Source organism: Pocillopora damicornis, chromosome 3, assembly GCF_964200805.1.
Source record: "Pocillopora damicornis chromosome 3, jaPocDami1.2, whole genome shotgun sequence".
In the NCBI taxonomy this organism is placed as follows: Eukaryota; Metazoa; Cnidaria; class Anthozoa; order Scleractinia; family Pocilloporidae; genus Pocillopora; species Pocillopora damicornis.
This window is the reverse complement of record NC_142672.1, coordinates 27,340,620-27,353,615: the sequence shown is the minus strand read 5'-3', so window position 1 is coordinate 27,353,615 and position 12,996 is coordinate 27,340,620. Positions and strand designations below refer to the sequence as shown.

The 12,996-nt window shown below is 38.4% G+C and overlaps 1 protein-coding gene across 1 annotated transcript in view; it reads left to right on the top strand.

The window, feature by feature from the left end:
- LOC113685866 (protocadherin Fat 4) overlaps nucleotides 1-12,996 on the top strand; it is a 59,260-nt gene that overhangs the window by 35,773 nt on the left and 10,491 nt on the right. Inside the window, exons 48-68 of the mRNA XM_089201978.1 lie at nucleotides 49-183; nucleotides 697-877; nucleotides 1,779-1,906; nucleotides 2,307-2,516; nucleotides 3,387-3,494; nucleotides 3,886-4,005; nucleotides 4,775-5,823; nucleotides 6,260-6,433; nucleotides 7,070-7,214; nucleotides 7,341-7,448; nucleotides 7,832-8,012; nucleotides 8,114-8,299; nucleotides 8,678-8,850; nucleotides 9,003-9,159; nucleotides 9,324-9,421; nucleotides 9,814-9,954; nucleotides 10,041-10,137; nucleotides 10,595-10,863; nucleotides 11,483-11,644; nucleotides 11,781-11,961; nucleotides 12,314-12,525. Of these exons, the coding sequence (XP_089058104.1) occupies nucleotides 49-183; nucleotides 697-877; nucleotides 1,779-1,906; nucleotides 2,307-2,516; nucleotides 3,387-3,494; nucleotides 3,886-4,005; nucleotides 4,775-5,823; nucleotides 6,260-6,433; nucleotides 7,070-7,214; nucleotides 7,341-7,448; nucleotides 7,832-8,012; nucleotides 8,114-8,299; nucleotides 8,678-8,850; nucleotides 9,003-9,159; nucleotides 9,324-9,421; nucleotides 9,814-9,954; nucleotides 10,041-10,137; nucleotides 10,595-10,863; nucleotides 11,483-11,644; nucleotides 11,781-11,961; nucleotides 12,314-12,525 (4,215 nt within the window). The remainder of the gene's footprint in view (nucleotides 1-48; nucleotides 184-696; nucleotides 878-1,778; nucleotides 1,907-2,306; nucleotides 2,517-3,386; nucleotides 3,495-3,885; nucleotides 4,006-4,774; nucleotides 5,824-6,259; nucleotides 6,434-7,069; nucleotides 7,215-7,340; nucleotides 7,449-7,831; nucleotides 8,013-8,113; nucleotides 8,300-8,677; nucleotides 8,851-9,002; nucleotides 9,160-9,323; nucleotides 9,422-9,813; nucleotides 9,955-10,040; nucleotides 10,138-10,594; nucleotides 10,864-11,482; nucleotides 11,645-11,780; nucleotides 11,962-12,313; nucleotides 12,526-12,996) is intronic.

Sequence of the window (12,996 nt, the reverse complement as noted above, 5' to 3'; positions counted from 1 at the left end):
CACATGTGAATATGGAAGAAGGTTGGTCTGTTTGTTATGTTTATTCAGGGTGTGATCACGACTAGCAAAGACCTTGACCGGGAGGCGCCTGGAGTGGCAGTCGACGAGGACGGTAGAGGCGTTTATACGTTATTGGTTGATGCCACTGACCATGGTTCACCTAAACAGCGAACTACTGCTACGGTAATTTCTCAAAGCTCCTTTGTTTATGAGGTCTTTAAAATTATATTACATTTACATGATCCTCGTACATGCATTTATTGATAAACGTTTTGATGGCTCTGCGGTGCCTAGTAGTTTTGCCGTTAATGGTAATCAAAACTGATCCTTTTCCTCCATCTACATTTTCTTCAGCCCTTTTATTTTGTGAAGTTTTTTGTCTCAGTGAGGTTGTGTAAAAGGATAATGAAACATAAAATTATTTTTTTTTCGATATAGAAAGGCGTTTTGAAAATCTGACTCGAGTGACTATGTTTTCTTCACTATCATCGACAACAGTTCTTTATAGCGCTAAACCAACAGTCACACTTCACTTTCGAAAACCTTTTAATCCACAGACTGTAAGTTTACAATCGAAGTTTAAATAAAAAATATTCTGAGAGCTCAACTATGGTTGATTTTGTATATCTTATAGACAATTAATCATTACAAAGAATTGTTTGCTTGCTTATCGATACTAGAAACTCTCCTCTTCAGGTACGTGTGCTCATTGAGGATATAAACGACAACACACCGTTTTTCCCACCCAATGGATACAATGTTAAGATATCGGAAGGAGCCAAAGCTGATAGTGACGTCATTGCTGCAGTGGCTATTGACCCGGATGCTGGAAATAATGGAAAACTTGTATACGAGTTGATATCCGGTAACACAGGAGGTATGTTCGTACTATTTCTAATTTGTAGTTGTTGATGCATGCGATGAGTTCCAAAAATTGAATTCTTCGGTCTTTGAACCAATACAGATCTTCAATCATTTCTTAACTCCGATTTTCCTGGTATTTACCCTATCTGATCCCAGCATCGACCTTACATCTGCTTTACCAAGCTTTAGTAAAACCTCACTTTGATTACTGTGACATTGTCTGGGTTAGCTGTGGGATAACGCTACGAGATAAGCTGCAGAAATTACAGATTAGAGCAGCCCGTGTTTTGACATTTTCCAGCTATGATGCCGATGCAACTAAGCTACTTGAATTTTTAAGTTGGAAAAATCTGACAAGCCAGCAGGAAATTCATAGAGTTACCTTGGTTTTCAAATGTCTGCACGGGCTAGCTCCTGAATATCTTAATTCTAAGTTTAGATGGCGTAACTCTGCTTATGACCTCAGGGACTCTGAAAATAAACTCAATGTTCCTCTACCTCGCACTAACTATTATCGAAAAAGCTTTAGCTATAGTGGAGCCACATTATGGAATAGTCTTCCATGTGATATAAGGAACACAGAGTCTCTGGGGTTATTTAAACGCAAGATCAATGCCACTCTATAACGCACGGCATTCACGGAAAACAGCTTTTAGTTATTAGTTAGTGTTTTAATTTTTAAATAGTTTTAGTTAATGTAATTGCTGATGAATTGTTTCGTGCTTAAATAAAGATTATAACTTATCTAATGTTTATTGTCTATCACATCGTACGAAGGACTTGTGCACATGACTGACGTTTGACTGACGTTTCGATTAACTAACGGAAAGTCTTTGTCAACTTCAAAAGGAGAAACATGTACTAATGAAACTATCACACACATAACATAATTGAACCCTTCCTTTTTTTAAAAGGCGATTTCTCACTGGATCCTCAGACAGCCATGATCAAAACTCGTAAGAATCTTGAGCGTCAACAGACATTTTCATACACTCTAACTATTGGTGTGTCGGATCAAGGGAAACCTGCACGAATTGCAAAGGTAGGTACAGATTTTCTAGCATCTTTCACCAGTCTTCAGTCATTTCCTAAGTAAACGCGCCAATTTTTTTTAACACACCTGTTCCCTTGCTTCACTCTACATGGCACTCTAGTTAATTTTTTGTAGCACTGAAGCTAGAAAAGGGCGCATCTACAAAACAGTGTTGCCACCAAAGGTCCACATACAAAGGGCATTTTTATTCGATTTAGTCATCTCCAATTTTTCAAAATACTTTATACATAATTCTAAATTTTTTCTTTTTATAAAACCGTCAAAAAATTCTTAATTTACGCATTTATTGTGTTTGCTTTTTGTGCTCGGGAGTCTTTAGATCAATACGTTTTAACAGTACTGTGTGGAGCATTCATTTCCAGATCGTTATGCATTTTACTCATTTCAGACACAGGTATACATCGAAGTTGGTGATATTAACGATAACGACCCGGTGTTTGATCCGGTAAACTATACCGTGTCTGTGTACGAAAATTCGCCCATGGGAACGCCGTTGATAAATGTAACAGCAAAGGATGCTGACAGTGGTCAAAATGCTCGGATTACCTACAGTGTCACAGAAGGGGATCCTTTTTCTGTATTTGCTGTTGATACACAGGTACACCAATAGCGATGTGTGTTTGGGTGATAAGAGGCAAAATTTTAGAGGGGAATCTATGTAGTTTTTCTATGAAAGATTTGACAAGTGTGGTGGAAAGCGATCAGTTTTAAAGTTGGATTGATAGATTGAAATTGCGCAAATTTCCCTGTCTCTGAAAGAAATGGATAGAGAAGGTGAAGTAAAGAAATGGGTTGGTATAGAAGAGTGAAAAAAACAAACACACTATCAAACAAAGGAAGAGCAACGAATTAACAAACAATATTATTTGGTTTTATCAATTGAGAACAACTCTAGAGCAACTTATTTTTTTATTCAAATCGGCACTCTTAATGCCTACGTTATCGACACTTGCTTTTCATCAAACTCATTTATTCTTGTTTTTCTCTTTACTATTTCCTCACCAATAGCGTAGCTTCTTTTTCTCCATATAAACACATACACAACCCACAATTCCTCCATTCGCTCCGACGAAGGGCTAACGCTCGAAACGTCTGCTTTGAAACTCTTAACGGTGGCCAATTTACACGATCAACTCAGTTGATAAAACTAAAATTATCTTGCCATACTCTCTCACCTTCGCAGCACCGTAGTTTTTTTTTGAAAACTTACCCCCTTTATTTTTATCAGCAAACAACAAACGCTGAAGGCATGTCGTGTGAATTGACTTAATTTTCTGCCTAAGAAAGTGGGATATACATAAATAAACTTTCACTAGTAACCCTTGGTAATGAGGTTATTCTTTTCTGATAAATCTTTTACTTTATGTGAGTAGATACTTAAAAAATACGAGGGTAAATCAAATAAGGATGATTTAATCATTTTATCCTAGATTATCGAAACGCTCTCGTTCTTGCACTTTTCTCGTAGGAAAGTTACGGAACGGTTAAGGTCAAAAGTCATGTTGATCGAGAGCAAACGAATAACTACATTTTAACTGTGACTGCAGCCGATGGAGGAGTTCCACTCAGTAGAAAGGTGATGTTGAAGTAACGATATTCTGCACTATTAAGCCTGGTGTCGAGAGTAATTTGGGTGTTGCCGCCAAAATTATTTGGTGTTTATTTTAACGTTATTCCTTGTTTTGCCTTTTTCGCTTTTTAATTAAGTTCTTTCGTGTTCACGAACATTAAGCAATTAGTAAATTCGAATCAGGTTGTAAATCTACTCAAAGGGACGTTATTACTTACAATAACCATCTCAGCTATATAGAGCGATGGAATTTTTCTCCTCGTTGAATTAAAATATTTTCAGTGGTACTCATCATGCAAAGGGTGATGTTAGTCTACATATTTCATTTATAAATTTATTTTGATGGCAATGTATGTGTTCTTGAAGTTGTTTGATTCAATCCTGTGTTTCTTTGCAGGCCTTTGCTACAGTGTTTGTAACAGTACTAGACAGGAACGACAACACACCAAAGTTTTCTCAAGCCATGTATACAGGAGACATAATGGAAAACTCCATTGCTGGGACGTCGGTGAACATGGTTAGTACAGATAAACCTCGTGACAACTTTTTGAAGGGGAATGAGTTCATGTACACGACAAACCTTTTTCCTATAGGATAGATTTGTAAGTTTGGAATTTTTCAATACTATGGTTTTGCTTGACAAAAAATTAGAGGCTGTTTGGCGTTCAAGCTATTGATAGAATTGAATTATACTTCATTCACTTATTTAAATTCCATGAAGAACATTGTCATAAACCAGGAAGCTATTAAACGCCTCAAATTCCGTTTTTTGTTTTCCTGACAAGTTGAGGAGCATGTATAAACACCTCATGTTGTAATAGGTTCCCATAATCAGCCTCCAATGGATAAAGGGAGTATTTTTTTCAATACCGACGCATTTACATGTCTGCACAATGTAACTGTAATCGTAAAAGCTGCAATTGCTAAGTAATACGTTTTGTTGGTATCGCTAGTATTTGTTAGTATTTATAGTATTATAGGTATTGCTAATTTTGTATTATATGATTATATGTAGCTGTGGCTTGTAAGTAATGTCCACATTGTATTGTAAATAATTTAAGTGCATTGCATAATAAAATTAAAAAAGAAATATATTTGCTTGGCTATTACCTTATTGGTTCCAATAAGACGCGTTTGGTCATGTTCACTGACGAATTTACTCCTGTGCAGGTGGAAGGTGAAATCAGAGAATACTAGGCTCGTATCACAAAAGTTATTCAGACGTTTTGTCCCACACTCCTTACAATTTTTGAAATCCATCTTTATTATTTTGCATTTTTCCGCAGCACCAAAAGATCAAGGCTACAGACCCCGACGAAGGTCAATACGGAGAGATTCGCTATCACCTTAATGGCTCCGAAAGACATCAGTTTGCTATTGATCCAATAACAGGAATCATATCCACGCGAAAATTTCCTCTACCAACACTGGACCATGAGAGGATTGTAAACTACTCCTTTTACGTGGTAGCTGTAGATGAGAAAGGCTTTGGACATGCGTCATCCGTGCCTGTTAAGGTACAAGTCATAGACGCTAACGACAACGTTCCCAGATTTGAACCCAAGACGAAAAGTGCAACTATCAGTGAGGATTCTCCAGTTGGTTTTTCAGTGACAAAGGTTTTTGCTGTAGATCCGGATCATAATCTTAACGGAAAAGTGTCTTATTCATTGATTTCTGGTGCAGATGGAAAATTTGAGATTGGAAGAGGCGACGGGGTTGTTCGCGTAATTGGCGAGCTGGATCGAGAAATGAAAGAGGGCTACGTTTTAAATGTTTCAGCTTTAGATGGCAGTTATTACCCGCTAGAAGGATTTGGTACTGTCTTTCTTACTCTGTCAGACGTGAACGACAATATACCGAGATTTGATAAATTGGTCTACAAAGTTACAGTCTCAGAAGAGTCTCCAGTCGGTAGTTTGCTTGTAAATCTTACTGCCAACGATCCAGATTACGGAATAAACTCTGATATTTCTTACTCCATGAACCACCCTATGTTTAAGATTGATCCCAAAACAGGGAGCGTGACAACCACAAAGGAACTGGACCGAGAAACTAAAGACACGTATTCATTCATCGTACGTGTTCAAGATGGTGGAGGTCTGGAATCAAGTGTAGCTGTAAATGTGGTGATATCAGACACAAATGATAATTCTCCGTATTTCCTAAGCGAGAGGTACAAGACCGACGTTATTGACAAGACACCAGTTGGTACCATAGTGTTATCAATTGTTGCAGAAGATAAGGATGTCCATCAAAATGCCCGTATTGTATATACCATTGTTGATGCGAAGGACGACTTGTTTAGTATCGACTCAGAAGACGGGTTTATAAAGTGAGTTGAAGACATATTTTTTAAAAATTTTTTCCCGCAAACGCTTACATACAATATCAGTGATTGGCCTGGAAAGCAGTCATTGATTAAATGATAATTTTTTCATTTTATCTTACCTCATGTCATTTTATTTAATCATGTATTTCTTGCTTTTGTCAAATGGAGTACACTTGAAATAGTGAAAATGATATTTCAACACCCAAAAGTAACGAAAGATTTCTAGGAACACAAAGAAAGTTCCCAAGAGTATCGTAAAGAATTTAGCTCTACTGAGATGTCCAAAGGCATTCAAACTACAGCCATATGATCACAGTTGCTCTCTGAATTACTAATGATATTCGGGCTTATCTTATGTGGTTCAAATTGGATTACTTGTTATTTTTCATCCAGCTTCCCTGACGGTCCAACTACATTTCAGGTTCATTTTTCCTTTCAGGGTTCACAAGCAAATCAATCGTATCGATCTTCTTCAACGTGATGTGATCGACGTCAATGGCTCCTTTATTTTCAAGGTGGTAGCACATGATCACGGAATAGTTTCTCGGTCGTCCAATATCACTGTAGAGATGAACATAGTCGATGCAGGCGATGACAGTCCTGTGTTTAACAGGTAAAGTCAGCGTAAGCCATTGACTTAACGACTTCAGAATCGATCGACTAAACTTTGGACTGACTGCACCTATTGACAGACATGATTCAATTTTACAGTTTCAGAAAGTTAAACGCAACGAGCTTAGGGGGTATTTCTGTTCAGCAGTAAATCTTTTGAATGCAGGCTCACATGTAAGGTTTTCGAGTTTACGAGCAATCTGGAAGCCGCTTTTTCAGCAGTCCTGTAGCGGTTGTTTTCAATTTTCACCCACACGTTTCCTTCTTCCCTTTTGATCAAATCGGTGTTGATGGGTACCTGGAATGGGGGGCTCATGGCTGGTTTTGGGAAATTTGCCTGCCTCGGGAGCATTATTCCATCTGCTGGCGAACTACCGACGGTAAAAGCTCCCGGGATACCTCAAGAACCTGCCCTCCATTTAAGCGAGGCAAAAGTTTTTTACTAGACTTCTAAAATAGTAGACTGACGGACTGATAAACGAAAAGTGATCCAGTTACAGACTGACCGACGGATTTTATATCTCAGTGACCGACGCACTTAATGAAAAAAAAAGAAAAAATTAATCAACAAAGTAGTTGTGAGTTTGCGTTTGAATGTGATTATCGCTTGATGGTTTTTATTTTATTTGCATCGTAGATCATCTTATGTAGTCAATGTTACGGAAAACCAATCACCGGGGACCGCGATTTTGCAAATTATGGTTTCAAAGCACAGACCAGGAGCGGTCATTACATACAGTATTGTATCCTTACAGGACGAATTCCAGATTGACCAAAGCACGGTAAGGCTACTCTTTCTATTACACTATACAAATGAAGAATGAGATATCAGCTATCCTTTACACACATGGAAAGTATGAAAAAATTTTTGTATCTAACAAAAATGGCATTTGCTAACTTCCTTACAGGGTGAAATTTCAACATTGGTTATTTTAGACAGAGAAGTACGAGAGGATTTTGTGTTCACCGTTCAAGCCATGGATAACGGACACACTCCGCTCAGTGGCTACACTTCGGTAAGAAAACAATCAAGGGACGTACAGACGGTAGACAATTTGTGTTTTAAGTCTTAGATAGCCGCTATCTCTACCAAAATATTCCTAGTCATTACATTTGTATTCGACTCCAGGCTTAGTTTAGTAACAGAAAGGGTATAAGCTAGCTTCCAGACTATCGTTATGGCTTGAGAAGATAATTCAAAGTTATCAAACTTTATTCAAAAGGGAACAAAATAAATTTTCTCGCTTTTTTTCGTCGCTGTCCGTGTAAAGGTGGTACTATATCTCTATTTTCGTGAGAATAAAGCTATGCATTATACTAGATCTCTAGAAATCTTGATCCAGATTTCAAAGTCTACGCCTACTATAAGCTTTGTATTAAAGCTTCTTTCTCTTTTAAGGTGACCGTCCATGTGACTGATGAAAACGACAACGCTCCTCGTTTCCAGTTCCTTTCTCCTCACAAAATGACCGTTAAGGAGGATGCCCCTCTCGGAACAAGGGTCTGTCGTGTGGAAGCGCTCGATAGCGACGTTGGGGAGAACGCTGTATTTGAGTACGCTATCACCCATGCGAATATTGGTAAGACAGACATTTACCAGATAGAAACTAATAACTTACATTCGGGTGGTACTGAACGTGCCTTTTTACGGCGAGTGATTGCCCTTTCATATTATTTTCAGGCCCGGGGCAGTCAATGATCTCGGTTCACTCAGACTGTGAAACTCCCTTGGGACTAGAGAATGGTGAAGTCAAAGCCAGCGACACCCAAGCCACGAGTACTTACACTCTTCCTAACGAGGATTACTCACCAACACTGGGGAGACTTAATAACAAAGTTTTTAACCAGTTTGGGATATCTTACAAAGGTGATAAGACTATATATAAGGATTGTTCACCAGTAGCATTGCTTCACGTTTGTGATTGAAAAAAAGAAAAGAATGTGGAACAAATTGAGTATCAATGAGCGCCAAAGAATATACCCTCAACTGACAAACTTTAAATATTGTTGATTTTCTTTTAACTTTTTGATGAGTTGAATGAGTCAAAGGCTTTTCGGGTTAGGTTCCGAAAAAATAAAAATAAAATCTCAGAGGCTATGTTAATAATAAGAAGTAAACTTTGTTTACTTCAAAGTCTATAGTAGTATCACCTACCTATTAAAAAGGCAAAAGAAAAAAAAACCAGCAACAACGTCGACAACAATAATCGAGTGAGGTAGCTACTCTTTGTCTCATTTTTTCCAGGGGCTTGGTGTGCAGCCACGAATAACAAGCAACAATATCTGCAGATTGACTTTCGTGGAATGCGAAAAGTTACAAAAGTTGCCACACAGGGGAGGCCTGGATCCAACGATTACGTTGAAACTTACAAACTGTCGTTCAGTTTGGACGGCAACTCATTTGAATTTCACAGAGAGGTAAGACAGAAAGTCAAAGGGAAAGCAGCTACCACAACGTCCTCACATCATATGCAACTTGTTTTCTTGTAAAACTTGAGACAGTGATTTACAGTCATGTGCAAGTACGTTTTTCAAGGTCAGCGTTTCTGATATCGTGGTTTCCTTTGCAGGTTTTTCAGGGCAACAAAGATGGTGATAGTACCAACACGAATCGTGTTCTTCCTCCATTTCACGCGCGCTACGTGCGAGTTCATCCTCAGTCATGGAATGTCAGGATTTGCATGAGACTGGAACTTTACGGCTGCGAGTCCACCGGGAAAGACGAAGGTAACCTGGCCTCTTAAAAGCACTGTCGTCAAACCCTCTTGGTCAGTGCAAATGTTTATTTGGATCCCTTGGAATAAATTTCATTCAAATTGATTCAATTTATGCAAAAATATCACGATATCGATTAAAATAACGTTGTGTGAACATTTTTTTTTCAATTATAGTTACTCTGCCTTTCATCATTGATCCAGACACTGGTTATGTTAGTACTTCATATAGTCTGGATCGTGAATTGCAAGAAAAGTATATCCTGACTGTGGAGGTAAGAGTGAAGTGTGATGATTATGAAAGACTTTGACAGCATGGTCGAACGCTCGCAACTTTGAAAGGGCTAAATAGAATATATGGAGGCTTAAGGTTCTAACGTTAAGATTCTAGCATGGAAACGAGACCGGATGGTCAATTTAGAGAGCCTCAGTACTACTGTCAATCTCAAAGGCCTCAGTTTTACTAGCCTCAGCTAAATTGAACACGCCTGTATAATTATGACCGACAAATGAATAATTAAATGAATATATAAATCTATGAATAAAAAAATAAATTAATGAGCAACGGCTGCATTCTCATCTGCCTCCCGTGTGCTTAAATATGCATCGAGAAGCACGACATCAAGAAAAGACACGTTGTAATAGATTTTTGCTTTGTTGTCCTCAGGCCAAAGACAAAGGCAGCCCTCCTATGAGAAGCAATACAACTCTTGAAGTCCTAGTGATAGATACCAACGATAATCCACCCGTATTCACACAACCAGAATATACTGCATTAGTTTCTGAAAACGCATTTGGTGGATATCAGGTTTGTTATCAAGAACAGCTGCACTAACAACATGTGATTTCAGGTTGTGCAAGGTAACTTTGACCTAATTATTTCCGTTTTGTTAGGTGATAAGAGTCACAGCTCTGGACGCTGACGAAGGTAACAACGCTGCTGTATCTTACAACATCGTCGATGGTGCGGGCGGCAAGTTCATTATTGAAGGTAAGATTAAAACTTAATTTCTTGTGAAAGTGGTGGGAAGTTTGAGTTTTCATCAACTGAATTCTTTGAAAATTTCCTTTAGAAAAATTGCACGCGGCCGTCGCTTAGAGCATAAATTTTCTATTCTGTAGATCTTCAAGGCCACTCTTTCAGCATTCTGATAAAAATGCGACAAAAGTTGCCTTCGAAGGACCGTTGGCCTTGAAACCGCAGGACTTTTTGACAGAAATATAAGGCAATTTGGCAAATTGTGCGCTTAAATTTGATATTCTTCTGTTGCACACTTTGACAGTTGATGGTAAACCGCGTCGCTTGATTGTTTTGTTGTTGTTGTAGTAGTTTTTTAATTTGTTCTTAAATAATCTAAGAATTTTAGCTTAAAGTAACTTGAAGAGACAGAGGACGCCTCAAATGTTGTTGCTGCTACTATTTATTTAAGTTTTTATTTTTTTAATAGAATCATCAGGCATAGTTCGTCCCTCCGGTCGTCTTGACTACGAATCTATGGGGGACAAATTTTACTTGCTGAATATTTCTGTCAGAGACCACGGTCAGCCACAGTTCACGTCCTATGTTCTCCTGAACATTACCGTCACGGACTTCAATGACAATCAGCCTCAATTTTCACAAAATTCCTATACTTTGCGTGTGTCAGAGGATACTAATGTAACTTCATACTTTGATCAGATTACTGCTACCGATGAAGATACTGGAACGAACGCAAAGGTGACGTGCGGCTTGTAGTCAGAGCACTGGTCATTCTTCCTTTCGTGAAGCTTAGCTAACCAGTGTTTATAAACCTCTGATTCTTAGAAAAGAAGACCCATAATCTTGAAAATTTACGCTGAAGTTAGATCGAGAGAGTAGGCCCCGCGGACTCAAATCGGAGACCTTCGCAATTCGCCAAACACGTGATGATATGATTGACGACGAATCTCAGAGATTATCATTCTATCATTGAATCACCTCTTATTACAATTTGTAGCTCAGTATGTCAGTTGTTTGTCCGTCGAGAGCCACGTATCACCAGCGCAATATTAAATATCACAGCTCGTGAGGTAACTCTCAAGAGACCGCGGTTGTTGCACTATATATTTGGTACCGCCCTTTGGAAAAATTGATAGCATGTGCAACCGCATTTAAACCTCTTTCAGTCAATATGTAGTTAGTAATGTACTGTCTGTGATTCTCTCTCAAGTTTTTAGCGGTTAGGAAGAATCCAAACAATGCAGGCAGGAAGGGAGACTTTACCCTGGAAAATGTCATTTCAGTCAAAATCGATAATCTTCAAGCTCACGGAGTGGACACATTACGATTCCCTTATTATTCTTTATTTAAATCCTAGATCACCTATTCTCTCAAGGATGACATGGGAACATTTTTCATTTCTCCTGAAACGGGACATTTAAAGCTTTTTCAGTCGCTGGACCGAGAGAAAAAGGACCTTTATCGGTTAACTCTTGTGGCCACTGATAATGGGGCCCATAGGCTTTCATCTGAAGCAGAGGTAATTGTCACTTATATGGCTGTCTTATCCGTACAAACACGTTATTATTATGATCTTCTCTAAAAATTTAAATCTCATTGGCCTTGATTTTCAAGTCAATGGTGGGTTCCAACGTCAGAATTTGTTCTTTTCGTAGGTGTTTGTCCAAGTCTTGGATGTAAATGACAATTTTCCGAAGTTTACTCGCCGTTTGTATGAGCGGAAGTTGGTAGAAAACGTAGCCGTCGCCACTGTTGTACAAGTCGTGCGAGCAAATGATGCTGACATAGGCAAAAATGGCAACGTGCGGTACATGATCACAGCCGGAAACGAAGCTGGTAATTGCTCCTATCATTGTGAGAGAAGACTTTTAGTTTCTATTTCAAAATGAGCGCATAATTTGATACTGCTTATCACATATATATATTGTAGTATGCAAGTTAATTGCTTTAAGCTTCAGAGCTAGTGCAGAGAATCTGATAAATTATTTGGATTCCACATACCATTTTTCTGCAAAACAATGACATAGCTAAGAATTGAGCCGAGACTGGCTTTGGATTCTGAGTCGGAGACGAAGCGCGCTTACCATTACATCATTGCCTTCCAAAACGTTTTAGCCCGGTGATGAATACTCATTAACTTAAAGGTTAAAAATGACAAGCCAGTAATGATTCTAACTTTCATTTCAAGGACTCTTTTCAATTCATGAAATTACCGGAGAGATAAGTGTGGCAAAACCCTTGGATCGTGAGGCGAACAATTCCTTAAAAATTAGCGTGCTCGCTGAGGATGGTGGGGAACCTAAGAAAACCGACCAATCCGAAGTTGAATTTGTTTTGACTGACGTGAATGACAACTCACCCGTCATAAGACCGAAGAAGAGCAAAGCCTCAGTCTTCGAGGTAATTAAATAACTTGTAAAGTTATAAGCACCAAAAGTTACAGAAGAAGCATATTGTATATCATAAAGAATGGACGGTGGGGGGTCTTACGTCAATACTGTCAATACTGTTGGCTAAGTTTTGCGAGTAAACTTATACAATACAATACAATATTTATTTGCCATATACGACATTTACACATGGAAAAAAAAATGAAGAAAATTGATGACAGAAAATAAATGGCGAGAAAACCTGAAAGAAACCACGAGGCTTATAACAAGTCAGGCTTTCTCACTTAAAATAACTAATCTTATATTAGAATTACAATATGGACTTATGGTAATTAACTTTGACCGCGCACACGTACACACACACACGCACACACATATTAAGTAAGTTAGTTAAGAATTACTGCCTTACAGAAGCTAATACTTAGAGAGAAGAAATTCCTTAAGCTTTCTTTTAAAAGAAGCGGAGGAGGGAGAACTAGTT